Below are 27,501 nucleotides of genomic sequence, written 5' to 3'. Positions count from 1 at the left end.
AGTTTCTACCAACTTTCAAAGTCTCACACAGGCCCAACCACAGCATTGGTTAGACATGAGTAGTAGAGACCCTCCTCCGGCAGGCAAGATCTGTGTCCTGATGTCATAGGAGCAGAAAAGCCAAGTGTGCAGGCCAAGACCACCCTTGGGGGGTGGGGTGTACGTATTGTCACAGCTTGTGAGTCCCCCCTTCCCAGTCAGGGGCATGGTTGGGGGCCCAGGATAATGGGATTAGAGTAGGAGAGGCCTCTGCCCCAGGAGGTCATTCCGACTTTCCAGCCCCTGGCTGTGTTAAGTGAAAATAATAAACTAAAAAATCACATGCAATAAACAAGAAGGAGCAGCCAACAAAATCTCTTAAAATCTCAGAAACGTTCAATAAACATTCGCAGAATGAGAAAATAAATAACAACAAAAAGGAGCCAGCAGCTCTTTTTCCCCCTTGTGTTAGTTGGGTTCAGGGTGCGTGTGTATCTCCCACACAGGTCACATGTCTTGAAGGCAGGGCGGTCCCAGCAGCTATGCGCTTCACCTTCCCCCCACCCCCACCCAAGTGAAGTTCCCCACACCCTCAATGGACAGCTCCTGCCCTCGGAGAGCCCTTCAGGCCTCAGTCACAGCTCAATCCTGGCTCCCTTCCCAGACCAGCTGCCCAGAGCTCTGGTTCCTCTCCTTGGCTCACAGGAGCTGCCGCACCAGCTGGCCAGAGTCCCACCCGCCACCCCCTCCCCCAACCACCAGCCATGCCATGAAGGGCCAACAGCTGGGAACTTGGGCTCATCCCCAGATAGGTCTGGTGGGCTTGGCGGCCAACAGGAAAACCCAGGGCTTCCAGGGGCTTTTGGCGGAGGTGGCTTGATCCCAGCCCTGGCTGCCAGACAGACAATGCCAGCCTGTCCACTCGACAGAAAAACACAACGCTGGCTGCCTGCCCCGGGGTGTTTCCAGAAGAGAAATTTAATCTAATTTACATACTTCTAGGTACATCGATAACCAAAATGTGGCCACTGAAAAAAGTTAAAAGGGCAATCGGCTCCCAGTTTCTAGCTGGCCCAGGATTGCAAAATAAAAAGATCCACGTTCCTTATTCTCTACACAAAACGCGTTTTTAAAAAAGTGAAAGGTCTAGGGAGCTATACATAGAAAGCAACAGTGAAAAGAGGGAGGGGGGTGAGGGTGGGGAAGGAGAGTCCCACCCCCACCCCCTCCCAGGCCCCAGAGCCCCCGAGACTCTGGAGGGGGGGGGGGGGCCTTGACACGGCAGGAGGCAGCTGTCAGCTCTGAGCTCTTCCTGGCTGGGAAGGCCCCTCTTGCAAGGGATGAGGGGGAGGCGGCCAACAAGGATTTCCGTGGCATTGTGGGCTCAGGTGGGGGGCTCCCAGGCCCCGGCAGAGGGCCACAGAGGGAGCGTGCCTTCTCCTGAGCAAGCACCGTGGCGTGACGTGGTAGTCGTTCGACTCGGGAACTGGAGGGCTGGGGCCGATTCCCGGGTCTCACGAGGTCCGTGAGTGCGTGCGTGCGTGTGTGAGAGGATATTCACAGGGGCAGGGGCAAGAGGGAACCAGGACAGGGGTCCTTGGGGTCTTTGCAAGTGGCCACAGATGGCAAAAATAGCCCGCCTGGCTGCTGGACGTGGGAGAACGCTGGTCTTCCTCCCTTGTGAACAGACTGGCTCCCGCCAGACACCTGGCCGCTGCCGCTGCTGAACCAAATGGGCGGGTGGGTGTGGGCTGGAGGAAGATGCCCTGTGTGTGGCCCCAGAGTCCTCGGGCTAGGGGAAGGGTGGCTAGCTGGCTTCCGGTGCCCCGGCTGTAGTGTGCCCGGCCCGTGAAAGGTGCCGGTTTGAGGTTTTGGCTTGCTCCTTTGGAAACAGAAAAGAAAGAGGGCGGAGAGAGAGGAGAAAAAGGAGAGAAAGGCGGCGTGAGAGGGGGTCTGGAATGCTTGTGTCAGGGTGCCTCTGCCGCCGCTGTCTGTGCCTGTGGGGCCTGAGGCTCCTCCGGCGGGGGGTCCGCTTTGGAGAAATTCATCTCTAGGATGTGCCGCTGTAAGTGCCGCACCCACTCCTCCTGGATGGAGAGGGGCCCCTGGAATTCCACCTCACAGAACCTGGGGGGGAGCGCGGGGAACAGAGAGAGGAAGAAGTGGCCATTGCAGTAAGGAGAGGCAGAACCACAGCCCTGGCCGCACCCTGAGCATCAGGCACCCCTGCTGCTACTCCTTGTGAACAACGCAAGCCCAGGATGTGAGGGAAGGGGGACCCAGAAGTTAGGTGTTCTACGCACAGCTACCTCTATCCATCACGGGGTCATGGCAGGGTCCCCTGGAGAGACCGCTCTATGCTCAGGGCACTCTGCTAGCTCAGGTGCTGGGTATGCGTCATCGAGCTTCCCAAACACCTCTGCCAGGTGACTGAAGCATGTGCTCTGAGACGGAATGGGACACCAGGGAAGCAAATGCAACCCTGCCAGGACCCAGGAGAAAAGGATGGGAGCCAGGGAAAGGGGGCTTGGGCACTAACTCCCACCCGCCCAACTCACGCTCCCAATTCACCCGCCCCTCAGCCTCTCAGCCTCAAATCCAGAACCCAAGTTCACGGTTCTGAGTCCTGGGTTTGAATCCTACTTCTGACTTGGCCTGTGTGGCCTGAGGCAGGCATGTAGCATTCCGAAACGCTCAGTTTCCTGGATACTGATGAATGCGTGGACTTTGCCAACAATGAACTAAGACCTATCTTTTTTCCCTTAATCCAGCAAACATTTGCCAACTGCTTACCATGTGGCAGGTACAGTTTGAGTGTTTTGTAACTACACAACTTTTAATCCTAACAAGTCTATTTGGTGGGTCTGTTATCAATCCCGTTTCATAGTTGGGAATATTGAGGTATGGAGCAGGAAATTTGCTCAAGGTCACTAAACTGTGCGTCAGAGCCTGCAACTGAACCCAGGTCTTGCTGGCTATAAAGCTCAAGGTCTGGGCCTGAGGCTACGGGGTACCGCTGGCTGTGAAGATCCCTTACCCTGAGTCCAGCCACTCCCCAGTCTGGCCCAGAGGCTCTGGGGGCCCAGCCCTGGGCGGGCGGTCTCCCAGCCCTCCCCCAGGGGAGGGCTGCATACCTGCACTTGAGGGTGTAGATATTGCCCACAAACTTGACGAGTGACGTCTGGGGGGGCCGGGGCACCAGGGCGGGGACTGGCCGGACCCGGGGCGGAGGTTGCCGCACCTCCTCCAGCTTCTGGTGCAGGTCACTGGCCTCCTCACTGCCCCGGGCCACAGAGGCATCTGGAGGACGGGCTTGTCGGCGCTCAAATTCTGAGGTGGGGAAAAGCGGAGGAAGAGACCGGAGATGAGCCCTAGGGCAAGGCCCCGGAAGAGGTTCCTGCCTTTAGCGAGTGAGGGGCAGATGCTCTAGGAATTTTAAGTCAGGATGGCTGGGGACTGGCCACCTCCTGGACCTTGGGACAGGCGGGATGAAGGGTGGGTGGCTGAACAGGAGGGTGGTTGGGAACGTGATCTGAGGGGAAATGCACAGCAGAGGGCCCGGGGGCAGCCCGTGACCCTCCTCCACCAGCACTCACTGTTGATGTTCTGCCGCTGGTGCTCCTCCGCCTTCACAGCGCCTGGTGGGCTGGCCGCCAGAGGCCGCTCACCACTGTCGGCGGCCCGGCCAGCCTCGGGCCCCGGTTCACCCCCAGCACTGCGGCCCACCGCAGCCAGGCCCCCAGGAGCCAGCCCCAGGGGCGGCCGCTTGTCACCGTCGCGGCCATGGCCGGCGCTGCGAAACTTCTTGGTGAAGGGCCGGCCGCTCTGGATGTAGCTGCGGTAGGCACCCGCCTTCTGGGGCCGGTGCTTGATCCACTCGCTCAGCGTCTCGATGGGGGAGCCATTCACGCACCACTCGGTCACGCCGAACTGTCGCAGGTGTGCCCGGGCATGGCTGGCCAGAGCCTTGCGGTTTTCGAAGTAAAGGCCACACAGCTCGCAGCAGGCCTCAGTGGCTGCAGGCAGAGGGGGTGCTGCTGAGCCCCAGCCCCGAGGGAGCAGGGGGACCCAGAAGGCACTGCCCAGGTCGAGAGTCAGTCCCGCCTCCCACGGGCACCTTGACCCCCACGGGGGCCGAGCGGCGCGGCACTGCCCAGCCCGACAGGCCCTGGCAGACGCCCTCCCTGGACCCTGCCGCCCACCGCTTACAGGAGTGGGAGGTCTTCTCGTGGAGGGCCTTTGCCTTGAATGGCAGTTCAGTCTGGATGTAGGTCTTGGCCTTGACCTCTGCGGGGAGGAGGCGGTCCTCCTGCAGGGGCCGCTTGCCTGCCACGGAACCCAGGTAGCCAGGGGCCGAATGCTTGGTGCCAGTGATGGGAGCCAGGCTGAGCTCACGGGGTATTTGGGCTGGCCCAGCTCCGGGTTTGCCTGGCCGGCCAGCCATCGGCGCCAGGGGCAAGGGGCCCTGCATGGGCCCAGGGGCCACTGTGGGGGGCCCGTCCTCGGTCAAGGCAGGGGCGAGGTCTCCAGCCGGCGGCTCCTTCTTGATGAGGCATGGCTTGGATTTCTTCTTGAGGATCTCCCGCAGAGTGTCGATGGGTGAGCCGTTGACGGACCACTCGGTCACGCCCATCTGCCGCAGGTGTGAGCGTGCGTGGCTTGACAGGCCCTTTCGGTTCTCGAAGAACTCGCCGCAGAACTCGCAGCGGATGTCACGCACCGGCTCTGCCCGGGATGCTGCAGTGGGTCAGGGTAGGGGGAGGAGAGGGAGGCCGCGGCTGTTGGCAGGAAGCCTCCAAGCTCAAGGTCAGTGTTAAGTGCCCTGCTGCCCATCCATGCAGTCCCAGACCTGAATGGACCTGCTCCCTCATCTGCCTCCAGAGGCCCTTGAGTACATGATCCAGCCCTTCTGCTGCTTCTGTCACCTCAAATTCTAGCTGGCTTCACGATGACTCCCTATGACACTGTGATGGATTGAGGGGCAAGGGCTCCCTGGATCCTGGACTCAGCTGCAAGCTTGGCTGTGACTCCCTGTGTGAAGCTGGGAATCTCAGTTTCCTCCTCTGCAAAATGGGAGATGGAAACCACCTCTCTTGTGTTCCTGGGGTCTAAAGCAGGAGCAATTCAAAACATGTGGTTTACAGCAGTCGTGGATCGCATGTGAGCACTAAGGCAGAGGCCTGGGCTGTCCTTACCTGCTCGGCACACAGCAGCTCAACCAACTGGAGCAGAATGAACACAGTGACAGTTCGAGAGGGGAGCACTCTTGTTTGCTGTAATAGGGATGTTACAACTACTGCATACATGGAGCTGTTTCAGCGTTAAAGCTAAGGGCTTTACACCACTTCGGAAAACCATAGCGTTGGGAGCATGCGCATCTCCATCTTCCAAAAGAGGAAACTGTCCGAAGTCACATATTGTTAGACTGTGGAGCAGCTGAGACCTTAACCTGAACTCCAAACATCAAGTGTTTAGTGACCGGGCATATCAGAAAGACACCCATTTCCAGCACTTACACTCCTGCCCATGGCAGACATCACCGATTGATCCCTACAACCGTGTTTTTTTCCCCCTAGGAATCTGGATAGTAGCCACTACCACTCAATCAAAGATGGCAGGGAGAATCTCTTTACCACTGCCTAATGACACAATTCTGCACCCCTCACAGGAATGAAGAATCATCAAGCAGCAGCTCACTCAGCTGGGGGTCTGCATAGCAGGAACTCTTGGCTAGCCCCTTGTCCTCTGGACCTGTGTACTTCCTTTTCCATTTCAACTCTGGGTGCTCCGGGTACCCCCGAGGGAAGTGAGGGGAAGACCCCTCTACCTGTTCTCCCTGTCCTGCCCCAGGGTCACACTTACACAGGTTCAAGGGGGTCATGTCTTCCCGAGGTGCCACCCAGGGACCCTCGGATGGGTGCGGTTCCCCATGAAGGGCCCCCGGCAGCATCTCCCGCTTGATCTCCACCCTCATTTGTTCAGGCTTCAGCTTCTTGGGCAGGGAGGGTGAGGAGAGGCCTGGGAACATCTTCCGGGCCGTGGGAGGAGAGGCAGTTGGTGAGTGGCCCAGGGGGCTGCCTGGTGCTGGCGGCAACTTCTTGGCCAGGGGTGAGAGGTGAAGGTCCGCGGGGCTGCGGGCTTCCAGCGAGCTGCCAGGACCTCCGCTGCTCACCACCTTGGCCAGAGCTTTGGAGCTAGGCCCTGATGGGTTGGGGGGTCCGCCAGGCCGGGACTGGGTCCGTCTCTTGAGGATCTCCCGCAGCGTGTCGATGGGTGAACCGTTGACGTACCACTCGGTTACGCCCATCTGACGCAGGTGCGAGCGGGCATGGCTCGACAGGCCCTTGCGGTTCTCGAAGAACTCTCCGCAGAACTCACAGCGGATGTCGCGTGCCGGCTCCGGGCCCGAGGCTGCAGCAGGAGAGAGGGGCGGTTAGCTTCACTGGCACTGTTAGGATCATCACCTGTGGGTCTCCTGGTCGGCTGGGCGTGGACAGCAGCATGTCCAGGGGCTGGGGTGGTGATGGAGGGTAAGTGCAAGGGAGGGAACTGAGGAGTGGGGTGGGGGTGAGGGGCAGACACCCGGTAGGAGCGCAGGGAGGCTCTAGAGCGAGCCTGTGGGCCCTGGGTCCTGGTGGAAAAAGGACAGAACCAAGACGCCACAGCTCTGAGGGTCCCAACCGGGATGAGGGCAGGAAATGGTGGCCCTGCCATCCAGACCAGGGGCAACCATGGGCACCTTCTATACCAAGAGGCAGCACCCCACCCTTGGCCTTCATTCTGAGGGAAGGTCAAAGGCCAAGAGAGAAGGCCTAGCAGCCAATGGCCAGCAAGATCTCTGGGCAGAACTGGGCCACTGCTAAGGGCCCCTGTCCACTCCCGGCCTCAGCAGGGAAGGAGGAGGGACAGGGCTGTGACTCCCCACCCTGGGAGGGGCTCCAGGGCCCGCAGGGAGGACGGGGGCAGCTGAAGCGAGAACCTACAGAGGTTGAGAGGAGACGGCTCCACATCAGAGGCCCAGAAAATGCCAGCGGCTGCGGCGGCCGGGAGGTCCTGCTTCCCCCAGGGGCTGGCCGCACCCTTGGCCTTCAGCTTGGCCCTCTTGGCCGGCGGTGGGGGGAGGGGCAAGGAGAGGGCCGCAGGAGCGGGAGGAGGCCGCCCCAGCAAGGCCAGGGCGCCCCGCCCGAGTGGGAGGCGGATCTGGACGCCGGCCCTCCGGATGAGCCCGTGGAGCACGTCTATGGGGGATCCCTTGGCATCCGGGTCGCTGACGCCCAGGTGGCGCAGGTGGGCGCGGGCGTGGCTGGACAGGCCCCTGCGGGTCTCAAACCAGGCACCGCACAGCTGGCAGTCCAGCTCTCTGCCCCCGTCACTATCTAAAGCTGCGGAGACAAAACACAGGGGGGCGGTTCACAGCCGCCACCTCGGCTGGCCCTCCGGGACTGAGGCGGGAAGGCCTGGTGTGAGTCTCGGCGGCCCAGGCTGCTGGGAGTCCAAGACTCGCTGCCATGGATTTATGAGGTTTGGGGAAGGAGAAAGTCATGTTCCTTGCCTAGGCCTTTGGCATCAAGGTGAGTGTACAGAGCTTACGGCTACAGAGACTGCAGGGTAGAGAGGCAGTGGCCCAGCTCTAATGACACTCTTTCAGGCTTCCAGGCCCCCTTCCCAGGTAGCTCAGCCGTGGAAGCTGTGCAGGCTGGGCTGGAGGTGACAAAAGCAGGGGCACACTGGCTGCCAGGCCTCACACAACCAAGGGCACACCTGCTCAGACCCTTGCTCCTGGAAGCACACAAGACCGTGGAAGCAGATTCATTAGAACATGAGGTGCAACTGGGCTGCCCTGTTGGGCAGGGAGCCAGACCCTAGGCTCACTCTCAGAGCCTGAGGCCCACAAATGTGCGGGGAGGTCTGAATTCCTAAAAGATGCCCTTTGTTAAGTCTGCTCACCAAGCCTGGGAGTTGCTTCCCAAGCCCTTCTTTGCCATGCCCACAGGCAGCCCTAGAGGTACAGTTCCAGCCCTGGGCACGGAGGTACCTCTGCAAAGGACACCAGGAACAAGAGGATGTGAAGACAGGGCCAAGCATGGGCCCACCTGGCTAGTGGACCACCTGTTTACCTGTAGGACCCCAGGTGCCCCATGGGATCCCTGGCTACCTTCACTGCCCCAACCCTCAGGCCCAGAGAAGGTCAAAAGCGGCCCTAAGGGGCAAGGATGACCCCGGCAAGCTTAGTAGCCACCGTGAGATTTCCAGGGGGAAGAACGGCAAAGTGAAATGGGAGACAGGTAACATGCCCAACCGGAGACACAGCACCTTGATTAACACGCTCTGACCCAGCCGATCCAGGATGCGCAGGCGCTAAGGTCCCCACTGCATCCACCCCAGCCCCGCAGCCCAGCCTGAGGCCCCGCCCCTCCCTCGGCTCCCAGGACCCGCACTCACTGAGGTTCAGGGGCCCCTCGTCCTCAGACTGGGGCCACTGGGCCTTTGGAGAGGCTGGCCGGGGGCTCAGGGACAGCTGGGGGCTCTTCTCCTCAGGATTCTTATGGGTAGGGGAGCCCGCCAGGGCCAGCGATGCCTTCTTGAGGAGAGGGGAGTTGGGCGGGTGGGCCAGGCCCTTAGCTGAGAAGCCGGGAGGCGACTTGATGGCCTTGTTGACAGCAGGAACATCGAGGGGCTTGGCCAGGGCGAGCAGGCCAGGTCGTGGGGCTCCAGCGACTATCTCCTTCGGCGAGTTGGACTTCTTCGTCAGGCTTGGGGGCAGCCCAAGGGGTGTGTCAGGCAGGCCCTTCTGCTTCACGAGCTCGTAGAGGAGGTCAATGGGGGCACCACTGCTCTCCGACTCGGCCACCCCCAGCTGCCGCAGGTGGGAGCGTGCGTGGCTGGACAGGCCCTTGCGTGTCTCAAAGCAGGCACCGCAGACCTCGCAGGTGGTCAGGCTCTGGGCTGGAGGGTGAGACCAAGGCCGGGAGAGCTGTCTGTGAGCTGCACAGGCTCTGCTCTTCCATTTTCCCTCCCCTTGGGGTCCCGCTCACCCAGGCTCCTGGCTTCCGTCAACCCCTTCCACACTTAAAATGATCCTAATGAGGCAGAATTTAGCCTGTTCAGTTTTCAAATATAGGAAACTGAGTCTCAGAGAGAGGGGGGAGGAAGAGTTGTGCCCAAAGGCACACAGTGGTAGGCAAAGCCCTTGGTGGTCCAGCCAGTGGCATGCTGTTCACATTTCTAATGTACCAGGGTGTCCTGGCAACAGGTTGTCATACAGACGCTGACCTGCTAGACACACACTTTAAAGAGTAGCTTAACTTGTGCCCCAGATGCTAGGCTGGGGGCCTCAGCCATGGTCTCCGTGGGGCCCTGTCTGCACACTTTTTCTGCAGAGCCCTCATCTCCTCTGCCTTGCTGCCCCCCAATGGCAGTGACCCCCAAAGACAAAGACCGGGTCTGTTTTGCGTCTCTCACATCCCAAGGGTCCAGCACAGTGCCTGCCATTACTGAGTAACGACCTGAGAATCAATGGACAGACAAGGCAGTTTCATGCAGAAAATCAAGATAGCTACCAACGATCAAAGTCAGCAAATGAACTGGGTCTGGGGGTGCGCTCCTGATGACCGTGCCCACTGTCTCTCTGGATGCCCCTCCCCTGACCAGGGCTTGAGGTCAACCATGCCCGTGGCAGCAATAACTCATGAAAGAAGACAGCTGGGGGTCTCCTTGGTACCATGAGATGCCAGAGAGAGCTGTGGCTAACCTAGGGCCCCCCCACCCCCATTAACCCTCCAGCCCAAGAGCTCCCTGAAAGCGTGACCAGCCTGGCCAGCACCCTTGTCACCTGCGCCACTCACCCTTGAGGTCCGGCAGCTCCTGCTTGCTGCCATGAGGAACCTCTGCAGCCATTTTGCTGCTCAGCCGATTGGCCACCTGCTCCAGGGGCCCAGGGACAGGCAGGCTCTTCTTGGGAAGCGGGGGGGAGCCCAAGTCCATGGCCACCATTGCGTTTTCCTCAGAACCCAGGCCTGTGAGGTTGGGAAGACAGGCTCAGCCCAGGTAAGGCGTGGGACGTCTACCCCTGTGAGGACAGAGGGCCAGGGGCGTAGGGCTGGTGGCCGTGGGAGCCGTCTTCCTCATCCTTGGTGCCTGCTCTCACTTTGGGACGCAGCTCACCCCATGAAAGCTGAGGCTCCATCCATAACCCCGAGCTCCGTTACGACGCAGGGATGTCGAGGCCGCCAACTGACAGCACAGACTAGGAACGGCTTCCACCTACCACAGCACAGATAGGTCACCGGCCATGGTGCTAATCTCAGAGGAAAGACCTCTCCAGGCAGAGAGATGTCTCTGGGCTCCTCTCTGCGGAGCGGGGCATCTGTCAGTCTTGGGGGGCAGGTAGGTGGCAGTCAGAAGGGGAATTTGGAAAGAAAAGGCCAGGGTCAGAGGCCACAGAGGCAGGCAGCACTGGACTGGAAGGGAGGCTCCCTGAGACTTGTGGGGAGGTCCACCAGGCAAGACAACTGCGGGGGCCCTAGGGTGGTCTTCTTATCACAAGCTAAGCCCAAGGAAAGGGTAAAGGTAAGAACTGGGAGCCTGGAACAGCCGGGGGCCTGACTGGGGACAATGAGGATGGGAATCACAGAACTTTCTCAGAAGTTTCTGAGGCATCCAGCAAGCTGGAAAGCTTCTCTGGGTAAGATGTATATGAAGACAGGGAATCAAAGGTGAGTTTTCATGGTCTAATTTTTTTAGAGAAAGGGGCCTGAGAGGCCTGTTGAGTCCGAGTTTTAGCGTTCAGAGCAAGGAGAGAGGTCAGAATGAAGGAACGGTGCGTCAGATGGGGTCCTGGAGGTGCTCCGTGTTATGGGCAGCGGGGGGGGCGGGGAGAGACACGGACAGGTAGGTCCTCGGCTCAGTCTGAAGTCTGAGTCCTACAGAGGCAAGGAGAAAGGAAGCTGGGATTCGGCGGGGGTGGGCGCCTGGGACGCCGAGGACTTTGTCAAAGTCTCCGGGTGGAGTGGGCGCATCTGTCAGTCGGGGCAGCGACCGTGTCAAGGCTGAAGTGACTTGGAGTCGGTTTCCGCGCCGGAGGAACAGAGGCTGCGGTGAGACGCAAACCAGGGGCTTCAAGGAGCTTAGTGGCTATCTGTCAGATGGGATGAGGGTTCCGCAGAGTGGCGGCGGAGAGTGTTTCTGAAGCTCGGGACCCTGCGAGCCGCGACAGGAGGCCCAGGGTCCCCGCGACTGGAGTGCTTGGGGGGAGGGGAAGTCCCGGAGACTGGACGGCGGGTGTCTGGGGCGGCGGCTGCAGCAGGGGGCGGGCGGGACGCCAATTCTGCCCTCCCCGCACCCTCCCCGGCGCGGGTTCTTACCCGGCGCGGGCGCGGGCCCGGGCCCCGGCTCCGGCTCGGCCTTGGGCCCGTCCCGAGGCGGCGGCGGCGGCGGCGGGGGTGGGGGCGGCGGCGGCGGCGCGGGAAGAGCCGCGGGGCCCGGGCTCGGGGGGCCCGGCGGGGGCGCCCCCGCGGGCGCGCGCTCACGGGCGCCCCCCGCGCGCGGCCCCGCCGCCGCCTTGCTCTCCGCTTTTGTCACTCGGCACTGGGCGGTGGAGGCGGCCATCTTGGCTCCGGCGCACGCGGGGCGGCCGCCCCAGGCGAGAGCAGCCGAACGCCGAGTGCCGCCGCCTCGGAGCCTGCTCCGCTCCGCCCCACCCCTCGGGGTGCGCCCAGGGCGACCAGCCGAGCGCCGAGCACCGCGAACGAAACCCTCGTCCCCGCCCGACCAGAGGAGAGCTCGCGCACTCCTGCACGCAGTGCTACTAGCGGCTGCCAGCATTGCTGCCCTAGCCTGGTCTCAACGGGCCGAGATTTTCTCCCCGTACCCTGGACATCTCTAAGACTACGATGGGAATCCTCCGGCCACACGCATTCGCCTTAACAGCATCCAGGCTCCTAGAGCCCGACGGGCGGAGCCAGGACCTGCCCGGGGACACTGTTTCATTCCCTTCCTTGGAAGTCTCCCCTCCAGGTCAGGAATCCTGGAAGACACCTGATCCCCAACCAGGAGGATCCCCCAACATCATGCTGGCATCCACTGTCCCCTGACGGCGCTATCTGGCAATTCTATCGAACTCCCCACAAGGCCGGCACCACATTTCAAGCGCAACCTGCTTCTCCCTTCCCCAAACTAAACGGATCGCCCCCAGCTGTTACTTGACAGCTGGGTGGGACCAGCATCTGACCACTGCCCCGCCCCCAACTTGGAGTCCGCTTCCTACAGCCCACTTTGGGAGGCATGGGAGATCCTTCTAAGGATGGCCGCTTCTCGTGGTTGGTGGCCAGACCTGGCCAGACTGTTGGACATCGTTCCTCAAGGCTTCTAGGATCGTCTCAACCACTCCTTAACACCCTCACCCCCAACATGTTCACTGAAAGACTGATCGTAACCCTAAGCCCCCAAGGACAAGGCCAGTGTGGAACCAGGCTGACTCCTTTGTCCCAGTGACATGGTCAGCTTCCTCAGCACTAACTGGGGGCTGGTACACTGGTCTTCTGGTAGAAACAGAACCTGGCTGCGGGTTGCGTGTTGCCATCCCCTGAGTGCCTGACCAGGTGCCAAGTAAAGGGTGTAAGCCTGATATTCAGGACTCCGGTCAGAGAAAGAAGGGGCCAAGGTTGAAGCCTATAAACTGCTTCCTGTCCCCCTCCTTCACCCCCTCCCCCACTCCCACCCGCAACTAGCCAACTTCAGAGCAAACTGCACCTCCCAGCCACCACTGAGACACCAAGAAACCTAGCCAGGTATGTGAGCTGAGTGCCTAGGGGATAGCCTTCACAGAGGCAAGAAGCCTGACTGTGAAATAATTAGCTTCCAACTAATAAAAATAAATGAAAAAAAAGAAGCCTGAGGTCACGGCCCCACTCTGCCTCTCTCTGAAGTGTGACCTCAACCAACCACTATCCTCTATCTGTGCCTCAAATCTCTTCCTTGTCCAAGGATGGGAGGGGCCTTCAACAGCCACACTCTTCCCTTTGCAGACCCTGAAATGTCCTTCACTGGTAAGGGGTCTCGTGGATGGATCCAGCAAAGGCAGAGTACAGATCTAGGGTGTGTGTGTGTGTGTGTGTGTGTGTGTGTGCGCACACACACACGCACACTAAGTCACTACAGTCGTGTCTGACTCTTTGAGACCCTATGGACTGTAGACCACCAGGCTCCTCTGTCCATGGGATTCTCCAGGCAAAAATTCTGGAGTGGGTTGCCCTGCCCTTCTCTGGGGGATCTTCTTGACTCCAGACTGAACCCACATCTTTTATGTCTCCTGCATTGGCAGATGGGTGCTTTACCACTAGCACCACCTGGGAAGCCCAGGACCCTGAAAACTCCAGGTAGGAGAAACAGAAGGAACCCTTGGCCCCAAGCAGCCCCTGGATAATTCCCCTGTTCAGGTACCTTCTCCATTCCTCAGAGCCCACTTTCTCCTCACTGCTGAGTTTTTCTCCTGTGAGGTTCAGTAAAGACTCCCACAAAGTCAGGCTTTGTAAGGCTGAGTCCTTCATATTTCCACTTCCTCCATGGAGTCCAGCCCCAGGCTCCTTCACTAAAAGATTACTTCTGGATCATCCCAAGCCTCTGATGAGACCATCTAACTTGGTGTTCAGAAGTCTAGCTGTGCTGCTTTGTGGCTCTGGCAAAGCAGATGACCCACAGTTTCCTTATCCAAAAGACAGGAACACAGAAATCCTCAGCTCCACGGAATTGTTTTGAGATGTAAGTGAGATGAAACCTTGGGACACAGCAAGCACTTTCTTAAGGGAGGGGTCATCAATGCTGCTGGACACAGTGCATGCGTGTGTGCTCAGTTGCTCAGTCATGTCCGACTCTTTGTGACCCCATGGACTATAGCCCACCAGGCTCCTCTGTCCACAGGATTATCCCAGCAAGAATACTAGAATGGTTGTCGTTTTCTCCTTCAGGGGATCTTCCTGACCCAAGGATCGAACCCGCGTCCCTGTGGCTCCTGTGTTGGCAGGCGAATTCTTTACCATTGAGCCATCTGGGAAGCCCAGATGGACACTGTAGGCACCACTGAAAATCTAGAATGTAAACTCTAGATCTACACTGTCCACTTGGATCACCGCTAACCTTGTACTAACTGCCTTTGACTCAACAGCCATATGTGGCCAGTGGTGACCCTGCAGTATGAATCTCTAGAGAACATTTCCATTGTCTCAGAAAGTTCCACCAGACAGTGCTGCTCCAGGAAAAAGACATCATTAAGATCAACGATTCTGAAGCTTATGCTTTCTGGGCTTTCAAACTCCAGCGCCACATGCTTTTAGCTGTATGACCTTGGGCATATTAATGAAGGTCTCTGAGCCTCAGTTTCCTAATCTGTAAAATGGGGATAATAACACCTGCCTTTAAAGAGTTGTTATGAGGATATAAATGAGCTCATATTTGCAAGAGGCTTAGGAGAGTATCTGGCTCCTAGTAAAGAGATCAGTAAGCCTCTGTTAAAACCACTGTCAGGCAGGGCAGGGAGGAACTGGACCTATACAGAGCCCTGGCCCAGCGACTGAGTAAAACAGAAAGGACCCCTAAGTGGCAGGACAGTAGTCAACCTACTTGGTAAAGTGACTTGAAAACACTTAAAGGAAAGCAGAGTAGCGGCCCGCCTCCCACTCCTCCATCCCTCCAGGCCCCTGGGAAGGGTCAGGGCTCTAGCCCTGCCTGCCCCTTCTCCCCTTACCATCTCCGTAGGCTGGCCCAGGGTCCTCAGCCCAGGTGGGTGGGAAGGGCACTGTAAGAGGTAAGCGGGGCCGGCGGGAGGTCAGGAAGCCACTAGGCGGCACCCCGGCTTCACGGCACAGGGGGCTGGGGGGCCGCTCAGCAGCCGAGGTGGCCAGCAGCTCTTGCAGGATGTTGATGGGCGAGACGGTGAGCTCCCAGTTGGTGATGCCAAAGTCACGCAGGTGGGCCCGGGCGTGGCTGGAGAGGCCGGCCCGAGTGTCAAAGCCGGCCCCGCAGAAGTCACAGCGCATCAGGCTGAAGGTGCCCGGGTCGAAGTTAGCCACTGTGGAGAGAGAGAGGGGACATGGACTGCCTGGGCAGGGGGCGTGGGGGCAGGTGTTACTGTACATCGTCCGCTCTCCCCGTGCCCAGGGCTGCTCCCTCAGCAGATCACACGCCCAGTGCGGGTCCTCACCCTGGATGCCTGCCTTGCCCTTTGCTGTACATGCCCCTGCTGCATCTGCTCACTTCAGGAAGCCTTCTCTTCCTGGCCGCTACTGTCTCCCTTCACACAGCTCAAAGCATCAGGGACCTCACCCCCAGAAATACTTCTCCAGGATGGATTTGCAGTCATTTGGATGAGCCTCTTTCCTCTAGAGCTCATGTCTGTATCACCCCAGTGTTATCAATGAAACCTTGGCTGAATGAAGCAATGGATCAAGGGGTGGGATGCCTTCCTCTGGGAATCTGCTCAGATCCCCTAGACAGAGTTGGGGATCTTCTCTAGGCTTCCCCACACCCCTCCCCGAGCTGCCCCCATCACAGCCCAGGTCACTTATCATCGTAACTGCCTAGTTTTGTGGCAGTCGGTCCCCTGCCTGTTCCCTGCATTGCACATACACACACACACTCTCAAACACCCTACCAGCCCCTCCAAGTGTGGGCTCCATGTCTGCCAGCCAGCCAGAACTCCCCAGGGCACTCATGTGGAGACAGACTTCTGTAATCAGAACCTTGGTGCCTAGGAATCCACATACCTCACAGGCAGCCCCAGGGGTTCTGAAGTCAGCCAGGGTCCCACCATGCCTCTGGGACTGTGCACTTGGGAGGGCAGGGGCTCATGTTCTGTTCATTGTGGTGACCTCACCCAATAAAGATTTGTCGAATGAAGGACTCAATGATATTTTCTGCCTGGGGTTGACTCCTCAGCCCACACTCCAGCTACTGGAAGGGCCAGACAGTTGGGATGTCCCCACATCTCCTCTGATGCGGTGACCTTGGCCCCAGCTCCCTGCCTTCACCCTGCTGGGCACTACAGGAAGCTTTAGATTGAGGGTTTGTTGGTTCAGGACTCAGCCGCCCAGCTGTGCATCTCCCCGGCCTTGGCCTCGGAGGGAGGTGGGTGCTGGAGTGGAGCCACCCTACCTTTTTTCTTCTTCTTTTGGAAGGAGAACCTGCGCTCGATGGCCTTCACCTCCTCAGCGGAGATGAAATGCCGCACGTTGTAGCTGACGCCCACACGGTTCAGGTGGCCCCGCACGTGGTTGGCCAAGCCGATGCCATTGTGGAAGCGGTCGGGGCAGTAGGGGCATTTCCGCTCCTCAGGCTTCAGTGCCACGCCTGGGTCCCCATCCAGGAATGGGTCCAGCCCCAGAGGGCCGCCCAGTGGCGTGTCCAGGAGCAGGAAGTCCAGGGGGTGGGTGCCCCCCAGCCCCAGTTCCCCAGGCTGCAGCCTTGGGGGGGCCCTGGCCGCCGCAGCCATGACTCGTGGCCCGAGCTTCGCCACCAGCACTACAGGCACCATCCCGCAGAGCTGCTGCTGCTGTGCCCGCGAGGCCCCCGCCGTCTGCAGGGCTTCTCGGAATGTCCGCTTCAGCTCCAGGGCTGGCTGTGGGATGAGGCCGGGGCTGGCTGGCGGCGCAAAGACCCTGCTTTCGGGAGGAAAGTCCATCTCCGAGGCCAGCAGTAATTCCTCCTCCTCCTCCTCATCTTCCTCTTCGCTCCATGGGTGCCTCTGGTCCTCCAGGTGGGCTGGGAGCCCCTGAGGCTGGACAGCACTCTTGCTTCTGCTGGCCTGTAAGGAGTATGCGGTGGATGCTAGTGGTGAGGGGAAGGCTGGCCTTCCCAGGAGCCTCTGGCTTGAGCAGTGTGGGAGTGGCTTTGACAGTGGGAAATCCCTCATGCCCAGCTGCTGGCAGCCTGGGCCAAAGGCCAGGCTGGGGTCGTATCCAGCAGGATTCTCCCGCCACGTGGGGGCCAAGAGCGGCTCAGCTTTGCCAAAGTAGTCGGCAGCCTCAGAGAATTGGGTGTAGGCATCCTGGCTGGTGCCGGGCCGGCTGGCAGGGCCCTCCTCCTCAAAAGCCTCAGCATCCTCCTCCTCCTCCTCCCAGTGGGGATGCGCGTGCATCAGCCTCACATGCTCCCTCAGCAGGCTCTCGCTGGGTGCGGGGAAGCCACAGAAAACACAGGCGCTGAGGCCCGAGGGGTCTCCGTAGGGCTGGTAGGCGAGGGAGGTGGCGTCGGGGCCTGGGCTGCCTGCCCCGCTGCCGCCCCCGAAGTGCTCCTGGGCCGCTGGGCCCCGCGGCTCCTGCATGTGCAGCTTGGCGTGCTGCACAAAGGCCTTGGAGGAGTTGGTGCCAAAGACGCATCTTGGGCACTGCAGCCGTGCCTCCCGGCCCGCATCACCTGGGACCTGCTTTAGCTTCTGGATCTCCTCGATGATCTTCTCCCGGGAGGCCTGGTGCAGCTGGCGGTGCCGCTCGAGGGCGCTGGGGTCAGCGAAGGCCCAGCCACACTCGCCACAGGCCAGCGGGGCCAGCTCAGCTGGTGGCTCCTGGCCCGGGGCCCGGCGGTGCTGACTCATGTGCTCCAGGAGGTGCTCCTTCTGCTTGAAGTAGATGCTGCACTCGATGCACGGGAACACGGCTGGCTCCTCGTCTTCATCCTCGTCGGGGCTGACTGCCCCCTCGGGTACCTCCTCCAGGATCTCGCACAAGTAGGGCCTCGTCCGGACGGAGGACAGCAGCGGTTGCAGCCGCTCCACAGATGCCTCTGAGTTCACCATCCAGGTCTGCGTGGCCACCTCTGAGGCGGACCGGGGCAGGCTCCACTCAGATGGCTGGGTCAGGCCCTCGAGGTCTGCCAGGTGCTCTCTGGTGCCCACCACTGGCCCATCCAACGTCTTCGTGGTATCGTCTACGGGCACGAGCACTGTCCTGAAGGAGGTGAGGGGTGGCGGCTGGGGAGGCAAGTCTATGTCCAGCTCCACGTCCTGGAGCGGGACCGCCTCGTCTGCATCTTGCAGCCAGTCGAACCTGGGGCGGCCCCGGGGGACCTTCTCAAATACCTTCGATTCCCCCTGGTGGTGGTACAAGAACCTTCTGGAGCCCTCCAGCTCAGCATGGGGCTTCACGGTTCTCACGATGACGGAGTCCTCGAACCTCTGCTCAGATGGGAGGTCCTCCCCAGCCTCCTGAATTAGGGGGTGCTCCCAGGGCCCCCGGCCATCCGGGGGGCCTGGGTAGTGGCCCAGGGGATGGGGTGAGGGGGAGCCCGGCTGGAAGTCCAGGCTGCCTCCATCCCAGCAGCTGCAAGGAAGGGCCAATGGGGACAGATTAGCCACAGGCCTCGGTTTCCTTTCCTTGGGCAAGGGACAGTGAGGGGGTGGGGGTGGTTCCCAGGCAGTCGGAGACAGGTTCCAGAGAACTCAGCCCATGGGCCACCTCCAAGAGGTGGGGAGTGTGTGTCAGTTGGGAGGTCGGGGGAGTGTGTGTGGACTCTTCCAGAGCGGTTGGGTCAAATACGAGATTCAGCTCCCAGGGTTCATACTTGTGTATGGAACCCAGCCCTGCTGCACTGCAGGGGATAGGGGTGGGGTGTGTGTGTGTGTGTGTGTGTGTGTGTGTGTGTGTGTAGAGTGTGCAGAGACCACAGTGGGGATCACAAGGAATGTCTCCAAGTCTGATGGCACAGTCAACTCTCATCTGTCCCCTGGGAGGGTCCTAGATGACCTTCCCATTTTGGTTACGTCACAGGCTGCTTTTTTTGTCTTGGTCCTCCCCAAATTGGAGTGATTTGTTCATTGAGTTTCCTCTTTCCAGCAAATTTGGTAAAACTTGGCAGCAGGAACCATTCAAGAGAATGCACTTTCCTCCCTGCTTCTCCCTGTGAGAAGAGTCGGGTCCTGCTCAGCCTGTGGCTCCAGTGAACCTGCCCTCCTTTGAGGGGAAAGTGGAGGCACGGCAACCTCACTAGGCCTCAGTTTTCCAGCCCTAAAAATGGGGACAAGTCCCGAGAACCAACAGCTTCCGTGCCTGTATTCAGTGACTGAGGGAGTTTTCTCACGCCCGTAATCAAAGAAAACTTAACACGCTGCAGGTGCTTATTTAAATTACAGCAACCACAAGCTTTCAAATGGGAACCTTGACCCCGTCAAGTGTAGGGTGAACATGACACAACTCAGTGCTGGGAAACGCTTCACGTGGCCTGAAACCCGGCTCCCAGCAGGCCCACGACCAGTGTGGGTTCTTATTATGACTGCTCCTGATTGGTTTCTCTCATTTTCAAGATCTTGCCTCCATGAGCGGCTATGAATCACACCCATGGAACAGATGTGGAGATGGGTTCCACTGAGAGACTGAGCAGAAATCATGGGGTTACCTCCACGTTAACGGGACCACTCCCTCCAGGGCTATGGCAAAGATTCAGTGGGGTAAACTCCCGCACTGAGAGCATAGTATACAGAAAGCACTAAATAACAGAGAGCTATTATTAATCCCAATATGGATGCTGTTACACATTAGCGCCTGCCCATCCATTTAATAGGGGGCTTCCCTGGTGGCTCAGATGGCAAAGAATCTGCCTGCAGTGCGGGAGACCCAGGTTCGATCCCTGGGTCGGGAGGATTCTCTGGAGAAAGGAATGGCTACCCACTCCAGTATTCTTGCCTGGAGAATCCCATGGACAGAGGAGCCTGGCGGGCTGCAGTCCATGGGGTTGCAAAGAGTCAGACATGACTGAGCGACTAACAGTTTCACTTTCAAGCCATTTAATAAAAGGTTGCTGTCATCAGCACTGCTGTTGATTCCTGCTCCGATGCTACATCCCTCTGGTCTTCGAGGTGAGGTTGTGAGATGCACTACAAGGACTCCATTTACAGATGAGGAAACTGAGACTCAGAGAGGCCGAACCTTATTCTAAGGGTCACCTGGCAGAGACAGGACTCCAAGGGTCCAACCTCCAGGCTCCTGGCCTTCTGGCCCTGCTCCCGGCAGGGATAATGAGAGTTGACTGTCTGTGTTCATCCCAGTCCTCCCACCACCCCCTGCAAGCGCCCAGGGGCTTGCCTGAGGGGAGCCACCTCCTCCTGCCTGGTGTCCTGATTCCCTTCTGACCCCGTCTCATTCCTGGGGGCTTCTCTTGGGCCTAGGTGTGTCCTGCTCGCCCCCCTGCCCTCCCTGAGGTCAGGGCCAGCGTGGCAACTCACCAGCTGCTGATCCGATGGGTGGCGGAGGTGGCACGGGGAAGGGCTTCGCTGAGGCCAGGATGGGGCTGCCCATCTGCAACAGAGAGGGGAGACCCTGAGGGGCTGGGGTCCCCCTGGCTGGGGCCCTTCACAGCACCCCAGCTCCGGGAGCCCGACCGGGCACCTTGGAAGGGCCCAGCTGGCTCCCCACCCCTCTCCCCTGAGAGGCCTCTGGCCTCTGTACTCCTGAGCCCCAAAGGGGTTTCTCTGGAGGAGTCCTCTTAGCTTTCCTAGGGGACCACCAGGGCTTACTGCCTTTGGTCTTCCTCTCTTTGTCCCTCACCTGGCAGCCAGGGTGATCTTTTTTTTTAAAGTCACACCCTGGTGAAAACTTGCCTGGCTTCTTATCATACCTCCAATAAAAGCCAGATTCCCAACTACCACCCGCAAGGTCCTGTGAGGTCAGACCTTTGCGGGTCTTTCCAGCTTCACCGCCTTCTCCTCCTCACCCCTCTCTCACTCTTCCCAGACAGCTCATGAAGCTTCAAGCCCACCTAACTCTTTCTGGCCTCAGGGCCTTTGCACTGGCTATTCCCTCTGTCTGGAGAACACTTCCCTGGCCACCTGCTAAAAACTGAGCCCCTGTGATTTTCTCACTCATTGCCTTTTTTCTTTTCTTTCCTTAGCACTCTCTGAAATTGCCAGGGTCCTCCGCTGGCACATAAGCCACCCACCCCCACCCCAGGGGCCTCGCTCACTGCAGCATCTTAGTGCCAGGCACATGGCAGGTACTCAACCAATAGCTGCCAGATGAAGAGTGAGGAGCCCTTGAACCTGAGCTGCAGGGGGCCCATCCCTGCCTCCTGCCTCCCAGACCCCCTTTCAGGCCTACGACTTGGAATCACATTCCTCCTAGGAACCCTCACACAGATAGAGCCAACTCTCCATTATCCGCCTGTGGAGCCAATGCCTGGAGTGACCACAGGAATCCTGGCCTGTGCCTCCTCTGCCTGCCGCACCTGCCTGATGCAGGCAAGCATGCCAGTCAGGGCACAGGCCAATTGCTGGGGCCAGGGTTAACACACTGGGAAATCTTGTGCCCCATCCAGAGCCCAACAGATGCAGTTGCTGGGTCAGCTCCAATTTGAGGATGGTCCAGAAAGAGGGCTAAGCGCCGGGGTTGGTACTGATACTTTTCCCAATCCCCTACTCTCCAATTTGCCCAGGAGATTGAGAGCCGACTGTCAGGGGCAACAGAATTCAGAGCTGGTGAGGGTGGAGGGTAGCGGTCAGCAAGCTGTGATCACCACCACAAGGCTCTTTCTGCAGAGCCCGAGAGAAGGCGCATGACAGGTACATGGCCTCCAGGAGGTGAGAGTGTGATGGGGATATAGGAGTCTTCATCATTTAGAACAGTTTCTCAAACGTGGTGCTGCTCACTTGTGGGGCCGAATCATTCTCTAGGGTGAGGGGGCATCCTGTGCATTGTGGGATCTTCAGTAGCACCCCTGGCCTCCACCCACCAGATGCCAGGAGCCACCCCACCCCCAGCCTTGAACCTGCAGTCATAACAACCAAAATTGTCTTCAGACAGGGCCACAGTGTCCCCTGGGGGCAGAATCTCCTTACTTTGAGAAGCTCTGTGGTAGGCGGATGGGGAGCAGGGCCAGGTCAGGGTTGAGCCCGGATGCAAGGGTCAGGGGAGTGCTGGAGAGGGTTCAAGGTTTGGGGAATGAAGGCCTGGACCAGCTAAGGGAGTGAGACCCCAAGAAACGTGTCTCTTGAGAACACAAGAATCCCAGACATGAGCTTCTTGGGAGAGGCCAGCCAGTTCACACAAGTCAGAGGGTCCAGATGTCCTGATTCTGAGATTCTGGGACCCCAAGCTCCTGAGATTCCGAGTGTCCCAGATTCGATGTTTCTGCGATTGCCGTTGTCTAAGAATTCCGCGAGCCAGGGGGCCGTGTTGGCCTCTTTGTTTGAGCGGCTCCAGTGAAGCACCTATTTTTAGGTGCTTTGGAGGAAGCAGACCAAGCAGGGTCCCGTATCCAAGACTCCTGGGGGAACTGGGGGCTCATCCAGTGGCCTCCACCGCTGAGAGGGGGTCCAGAAGTCCCTATGGGTCAGACAAGGCACCTTGGATGCAGCCCCCAGTGACGGCCGTGCTGAGGGGCCCTCATTGGCTCCTCTCATCTGGGGTCCCCGAGAGGGTCTGAAAGTGAGCAACTGAAAATGAGAAGGATGTCCGTGAGCAGCTTGAAGCCCAAGCCAGGCAGCTTGGCAAAGTGGCCAAGAATCTAGACATCAGAGTCAGACAGATCCAGTTCAAGGCCAAGCAGGAAACTGAAGGGCATGCCTTTCTTGCTCCAAGCCTGTTTCTTCCTCGATATAAGGGCAACAGCTATGGCCCCAGTCTCAAAGGGCCAGTGATGGGCGCCAAGGAAGATCACAGAATAAATGCTCAATCCAGAGAGTCGGCAGTGGGGGGGAGGAAGGGGGGCAGTTCGCCCAGGTTGGGGTTCAGGGTTGGCTCAGACATCCCCCAAGTTGGAAGGTAGAGGCTTGACTGAGAACCTCAGGCCCACTCACTCCACACTCTGGGGCCCCATGGAGGCAGACAGTATGCACTGCTCAGCCCTTAGCTCCCTGGTCCCAATGCCAGGCGTGCACCAGACTCTTCAGAAATCCATGTAGACCATCCCAGCCCCCCAAGCTTCAGGTGCACCCAGGAGGCCAACCAGAGAAGACAAGCATTGGGTGAGGGGCTGCAGGCGAGGCCACGGGGGCTCCAGGCCAACAGCCATGATGGAGGACAGAGGAGGCGGTGGATTCATCCATATCTAGGTGGAGGAGTTTGGAGGTAGCCCCTCCAGGAGTGCTCTTGAGGGGCTCCCAGGACTAGGCAGGGATGAGGGAGGGCCCAGGTTTCAGCATGGAATGGCAGTCTCAGAGGCTGTTCCTATTTATAGGCATCACAAGACTCCTAGGGCAGGTGCCTAGGGAAGGCGGGGTGGAATGGGCTAAGAGGGCAGTGGGGCACTCTGTCTGAAGCCCAGGCCCTTCTCCACCTTCCAGGCCATGACCCTACTCCAAGTCAAGCCCTAGCCCCATGCCCCAGATGCTCAGTGGTACCATTAGGAATAGACCTGTCCCCCCTCAGCAGCCATACCCCCGCCTCCTCCCCAGGCACATGCCCTGGACCCTGGTGGACTCCCCAGGGGAGTGAGCACACATCTACCCACCTACCTACTTTCTCCCTCTCTCCAGACCTGCGATTTTTCTTTTTCTTTTTTTGGCCACACCACGTGGCACATGGGAATCTTAGTTCCCTGACCAGGAATTGAACCCACGCCCTCTGCAGTGGCAGTGTGGAGTCTTAACCACTGGACCACCAGGGAAGTCCTCAGACCTAGGACTTCTGCCAGGTAGAGTAGAACACCCAATTCCTCAGGGCCAGATCCAAAGAAGGCCCTAGGCCCCAAAGTCCATTCCCCAGGACTCCCACAGAGTCAAAGTCCTGGACCTGCCCTGGTCAGCTGCATGACTTGGGACACGGTCTTGCCTCTCTTTGGGCCTTGGTTCCTACAGTTTGGGGGAGGGTATGGTTCTTTGAGCAGGGGTCTTGCCCTCTCGTCCTCCTGCATGACACCTTCAGGTACTACTAGTCACCTCCACACCACTGCACGTGTGGAGGCCCCTGTCTGGATGTCCCCTGCCCCCTGCCTGACTCACTGCTCCTCATCCAGGACTCTGGGATGTCCCCCAGCCTGGCCATCACCCATTGCAAACTCTGCAACTATGTCTTAACAGCTCGTGGCTGGTCTGTCTGTCTGACCCCAGATGGCAGGGTCCAGCGGGGGCAGAGGTGGAGTGTATGCTTGGTCCCTGGCTGCGCACCAGTGTCCAGCCCCGAGGAGGTGAGCATTCCATGCTCTGTAAGTAACTGAGTCTCATGAGCCTTACTAAGGTGAGCTGGGACAGGTCAAGGATGCCCTGACATAGGGTGGTGGTGAAGGATGCGGGCTGTCAAGCCGGGTTACTGCCTGGCTGTGGGCCCTTGGGAAATTGACTTGACACTTTAGGATCTGAGTTTCCCCATCTCTAACATTGAATAATAATAACCGAGGTTACCCCACATGGTTCTTTTGAGAATGACAGGAGATGATCACATAAAGGGCTTGGCATGTAGGAGACCCATGATGAAGTACTTGGAGAGTCCTAGAACCCAAGGCCTTTAGAGCAGGCCAAGGAGATGAAGGGAGACACGGAGCGCATCAGCCTACACACCCACCACTCTTCAGCTACACCAGGCTCCTGCCTGGCCCTTGACTACACCAGGCTCCTCCTTACCATAGGGTCTCTGCACATGCTGTTTCAAATTCCACCCCTTCAGGGAGGTTTTCCCAGGTTCCCCCAGGCATGATCCTGGCACTCTATTTAATACCCTCACAGCACTTGTCACTACCTGCCCGTATGTTATTTACACAGTTGCTTGTTGTCTGTCTCCCCTATTAGAACGTCCGGTCCCTGAGGGCAGGGACTCTTGTCGCTTTTGCTTACAGCTGTATCCCCAGCAGCTAGAACACAGCCTGGCACATGGTAGTTGCTGAGTATTTAATGAGGGAATGACAACTCTTTAGGTGGGGATGGTGCAAGATCCCCTTTTGCTGGGAAACCAAGGCAAAAAGGGACGGCTGTCATCCCTGACTGCCCAGTCTCTCCCCGGCCACTAGGGGGCATAAGCTGTTTGGGCCCCTGGTTCAGAAGTGGGACTCACCAAGACGGTGCAGCAAGAAGGAACTGGAATAGACCGACGGGAATGGGGGCATACCTGGAGAACAAGTGGGTTCAGGGAGGGGAGCTCGGGGGTGCTAAGCTGAGCATATGGACCCCATTAGTATACTCAAAGAAGGAAGCCAGGCAGACCTGAGTCAAGTCCCAGCTCCTTGCTCTCCACCAGGGCGGGCCTTGGTCAGGTCATTAGTTCCCGAGACCTCTGTTTTCACAACTGTAAAGTGGGCAACTAAGCAGAAGGCAAAGGCTCTGAACCCAGGCAGAATCAGGATCCCAACTCAGCCCTTGATGGGCTGGGTGACTCGGCCCTCCCTGAGCCTTGGGGACCTGGCTGGATGCTCCCCTCAGGGCCACAGGGCCCACCCTCTTACCAGAAATGCCACCTCTGCCATCCAGAATGTCTCGAGGGCCCTCCTTGGTGACAGGCAGGTAATGGGCAGACCGGAAGATGCAACCTTCCCCCTCAGCAACCTCGGCCCCACCTTCGATGTCCTCCCTTGGCGCTGGGCCAGGCAGTCTCTCGGGGCCTCGAGGGCGATCTGGGGCGGCCAGGCCGCCTGCCAGGGGCCCATCCATAGATGCTTTCTGCTTGGCTCCACTCAGCTGCTGGCCCGGCTCAGTGAGGCATTGTAGGTCTGGTGGGGGGGCGGAGGGGGTAGAGAGACAGGTGCTCAGGGGAGGCTGGAAAGGGATTCTGCCTCAGTTTCTCCTTCCTCGAAGCCCCTGTCCTCACACTTGTGGCTTGGTGCCTCAGTTTACCCCCCAAGCACAGATGAGCAAGTCCATAGTGCTGAGGCCCTATCCCTACACGTTGATCTCAATGGTCTCTAATCTCAGCACGCCTCGGCTTTCGTCCACAACTCCTCTCTTTGCACTGCCTCAGTTTCCCCCACTTTACAGCATTCATGCTCAGATACCTTGTTTTCTTGCAGCATTAAACCTATTACTTCTCCTAGATGCCTCCCTTCATTCATTCGTGGTTGCACTTTTCCCAGTTGTGAACTCACTTCCATGCACATGCATATCCTATGTGCGTGCCTCAGCACTGCTACACTCTGATCCCATACACTGTCTCAAGTCCCCCCATCATTACCCCTGCACTTTTCTCACTCCTGTTGCCCGAATCAGTTACCCCTCACTTTTCCCACACTCCAACCCTCCGTCCACACACAACCTTAGGGTTCTCCAGCATTAACCCTTTCACCCTCACACTCAGCCGCAAGTGACCCCAGCCTTAACCCTCTTGCTTCACCCCAACCTTACCCCTCATGCATACCCAGCCTGGGTTCCTCCATCCCACCCTCCCAAGATCTCTCTAGTCTGCGGGCAAAAGGGAAGGATGGAGCTCCTGGTCCAGAAATGAGGACCCTGGGGAGGCCATGGGGGGTGGGGGCTGTCTTCTCCACCTATAAATACCTTCAAGGTAACGGCGGAAAGTGAAGGGCAGGAATGAGGCGCCCTCCCCAGGGAGATGGTAGGGAGGCCGATCCCAGGCAACCGGGGCGGGGCCGGGGCTCCAGGCCTGGCTGCAGGCGCTGCCCTCGAGGGCCTGGGGGCTCCCAGGGGGCCTATCCGTGGACTGGCCGTTGTGGTGGGGGTCCCTGCTCAGGCCCCGAGGAAGCACCTGCGGGTGCCCACCGGGTGGGCACTGCCCGCGGGGAACGGGCGGGACCGCAACTTCGGAGCACTTTGGCAGCGTGGGGAAGGGGGTTCCCTCCTGGACGCCCCCGGGGGTCGCAGGGGTGGTGGCGACGCCGCGCCAGCACACCCCTCGGGGCGCCAGGGTCCACGCGATGCGCCCTCCGCCCGTGCACCTCGGGGCGGGAGACCCCGCGGGACGCGCCGAGGTGGGGGGGGGGGAACACCTGCCCCAAGACCCCCGCTCCTCCCCACAACCTGTGCGGCCCCGCCCCCGACCAGGCCCCGCCCCTACAGGCCCCGCCCCCGCCCCCCGCCCCGGGGGGTCCCGCCTGGCCCGGCCCGGCCCGGGCCTCCCCCTCCCGGTGCCGGCTCCGCCCCGCCCGCGGGCTCCCCAGGCCGGGCCGGGCCTCACCGGGGAGGCGGCGCCGCAGGCTGGGCGCCGGGGCTCGGCGCTCCCTTCTTTGGTGCGGCCGTCGCTGCCGCTACCGCCCTTGCCGCTCCCGGTGCCGGTGCCGCGGCCTCCGCAACCGCCGCCGCCTCCACCGCTCGGGGGACATTGTCCCTTTAAATCGCTCCCCCCGCCGCCCCGCCCCCCCGGCGCGCCGCCGTGACCTCAGCGCGACAGCCCCGCCGCGCCGCCATGATGGGGAGGTCCGGGGCGCCCCCCCGCGCCAACCCGGTGGGGGGGCTGCCAGCAGGCGCGCCGCCATTTTGGGAGTGGCCAGAAGGGTGACCCTTAAAGGGCCCGCACGACCTGAGAGTCCAGGGAGAGGCTCTGTTACCATGACAACACTCTTGTCCTCCTGTCCCCAGTGGCTCTTCTTCACCCCACTGGTTCTTCCAGTGCTAGGCCCGCTAATAGCACCAGAAGAGTGGGGATGGGGCAGAGAAGTTCCCCCATG

General features: G+C 59.5%; 1 protein-coding gene across 9 annotated transcripts; it reads right to left on the bottom strand.

Moving 5' to 3' along the window:
• Positions 1 to 1,084: 1,084 nt before the first annotated feature.
• On the bottom strand, positions 1,085 to 27,172 carry WIZ (WIZ zinc finger). Of its 9 annotated transcripts, none has more exons than XM_070462647.1 (13): positions 27,012 to 27,172; positions 25,330 to 25,593; positions 20,186 to 20,258; positions 16,126 to 18,287; positions 14,720 to 15,043; positions 9,825 to 9,995; positions 8,422 to 8,925; positions 6,963 to 7,361; positions 5,842 to 6,390; positions 4,189 to 4,716; positions 3,576 to 3,995; positions 3,114 to 3,309; positions 1,085 to 2,106 (listed from the first exon to the last, which is right to left on the bottom strand). In XM_070462647.1, the coding sequence occupies exons 2-13, from the start codon at positions 25,532 to 25,534 to the stop codon at positions 1,947 to 1,949; spliced, it is 5,691 nt and encodes a 1,896-aa protein (XP_070318748.1). In that variant the 5' UTR covers positions 25,535 to 25,593; positions 27,012 to 27,172; the 3' UTR covers positions 1,085 to 1,946. The 9 variants fall into 9 exon arrangements, with proteins under 9 accessions (XP_070318748.1, XP_070318751.1, XP_070318754.1 ...); XM_070462650.1 differs by lacking the exon at positions 27,012 to 27,172 and adding an exon at positions 26,375 to 26,812; XM_070462653.1 differs by lacking the exon at positions 6,963 to 7,361.
• Positions 27,173 to 27,501: the final 329 nt, after the last annotated feature.

This window comes from Odocoileus virginianus, chromosome 3 (assembly GCF_023699985.2).
Source record: "Odocoileus virginianus isolate 20LAN1187 ecotype Illinois chromosome 3, Ovbor_1.2, whole genome shotgun sequence".
NCBI lineage: Eukaryota > Metazoa > Chordata > Mammalia > Artiodactyla > Cervidae > Odocoileus > Odocoileus virginianus.
The sequence above is the reverse complement of the archived record's forward strand: the minus strand, read 5'-3'. Positions and strand labels throughout refer to the sequence as shown.

Coding starts and splice junctions, on each gene's coding strand:
- WIZ (XM_070462647.1), bottom strand. CDS start 25,534: ATGGATGGGCCCCTGGCAGGCGGCCTGGCCGCCCCAGATCGCCCTCGA. Junction 15,044..16,125: donor CCAAAAGAAGAAGAAAAAAG/GTAGGGTGGCTC, acceptor CTCTCTCCACAG/TGGCTAACTTCGACCCGGGC. Junction 2,107..3,113: donor ATCTACACCCTCAAGTGCAG/GTATGCAGCCCT, acceptor GCTCCCCCCCAG/GTTCTGTGAGGTGGAATTCC.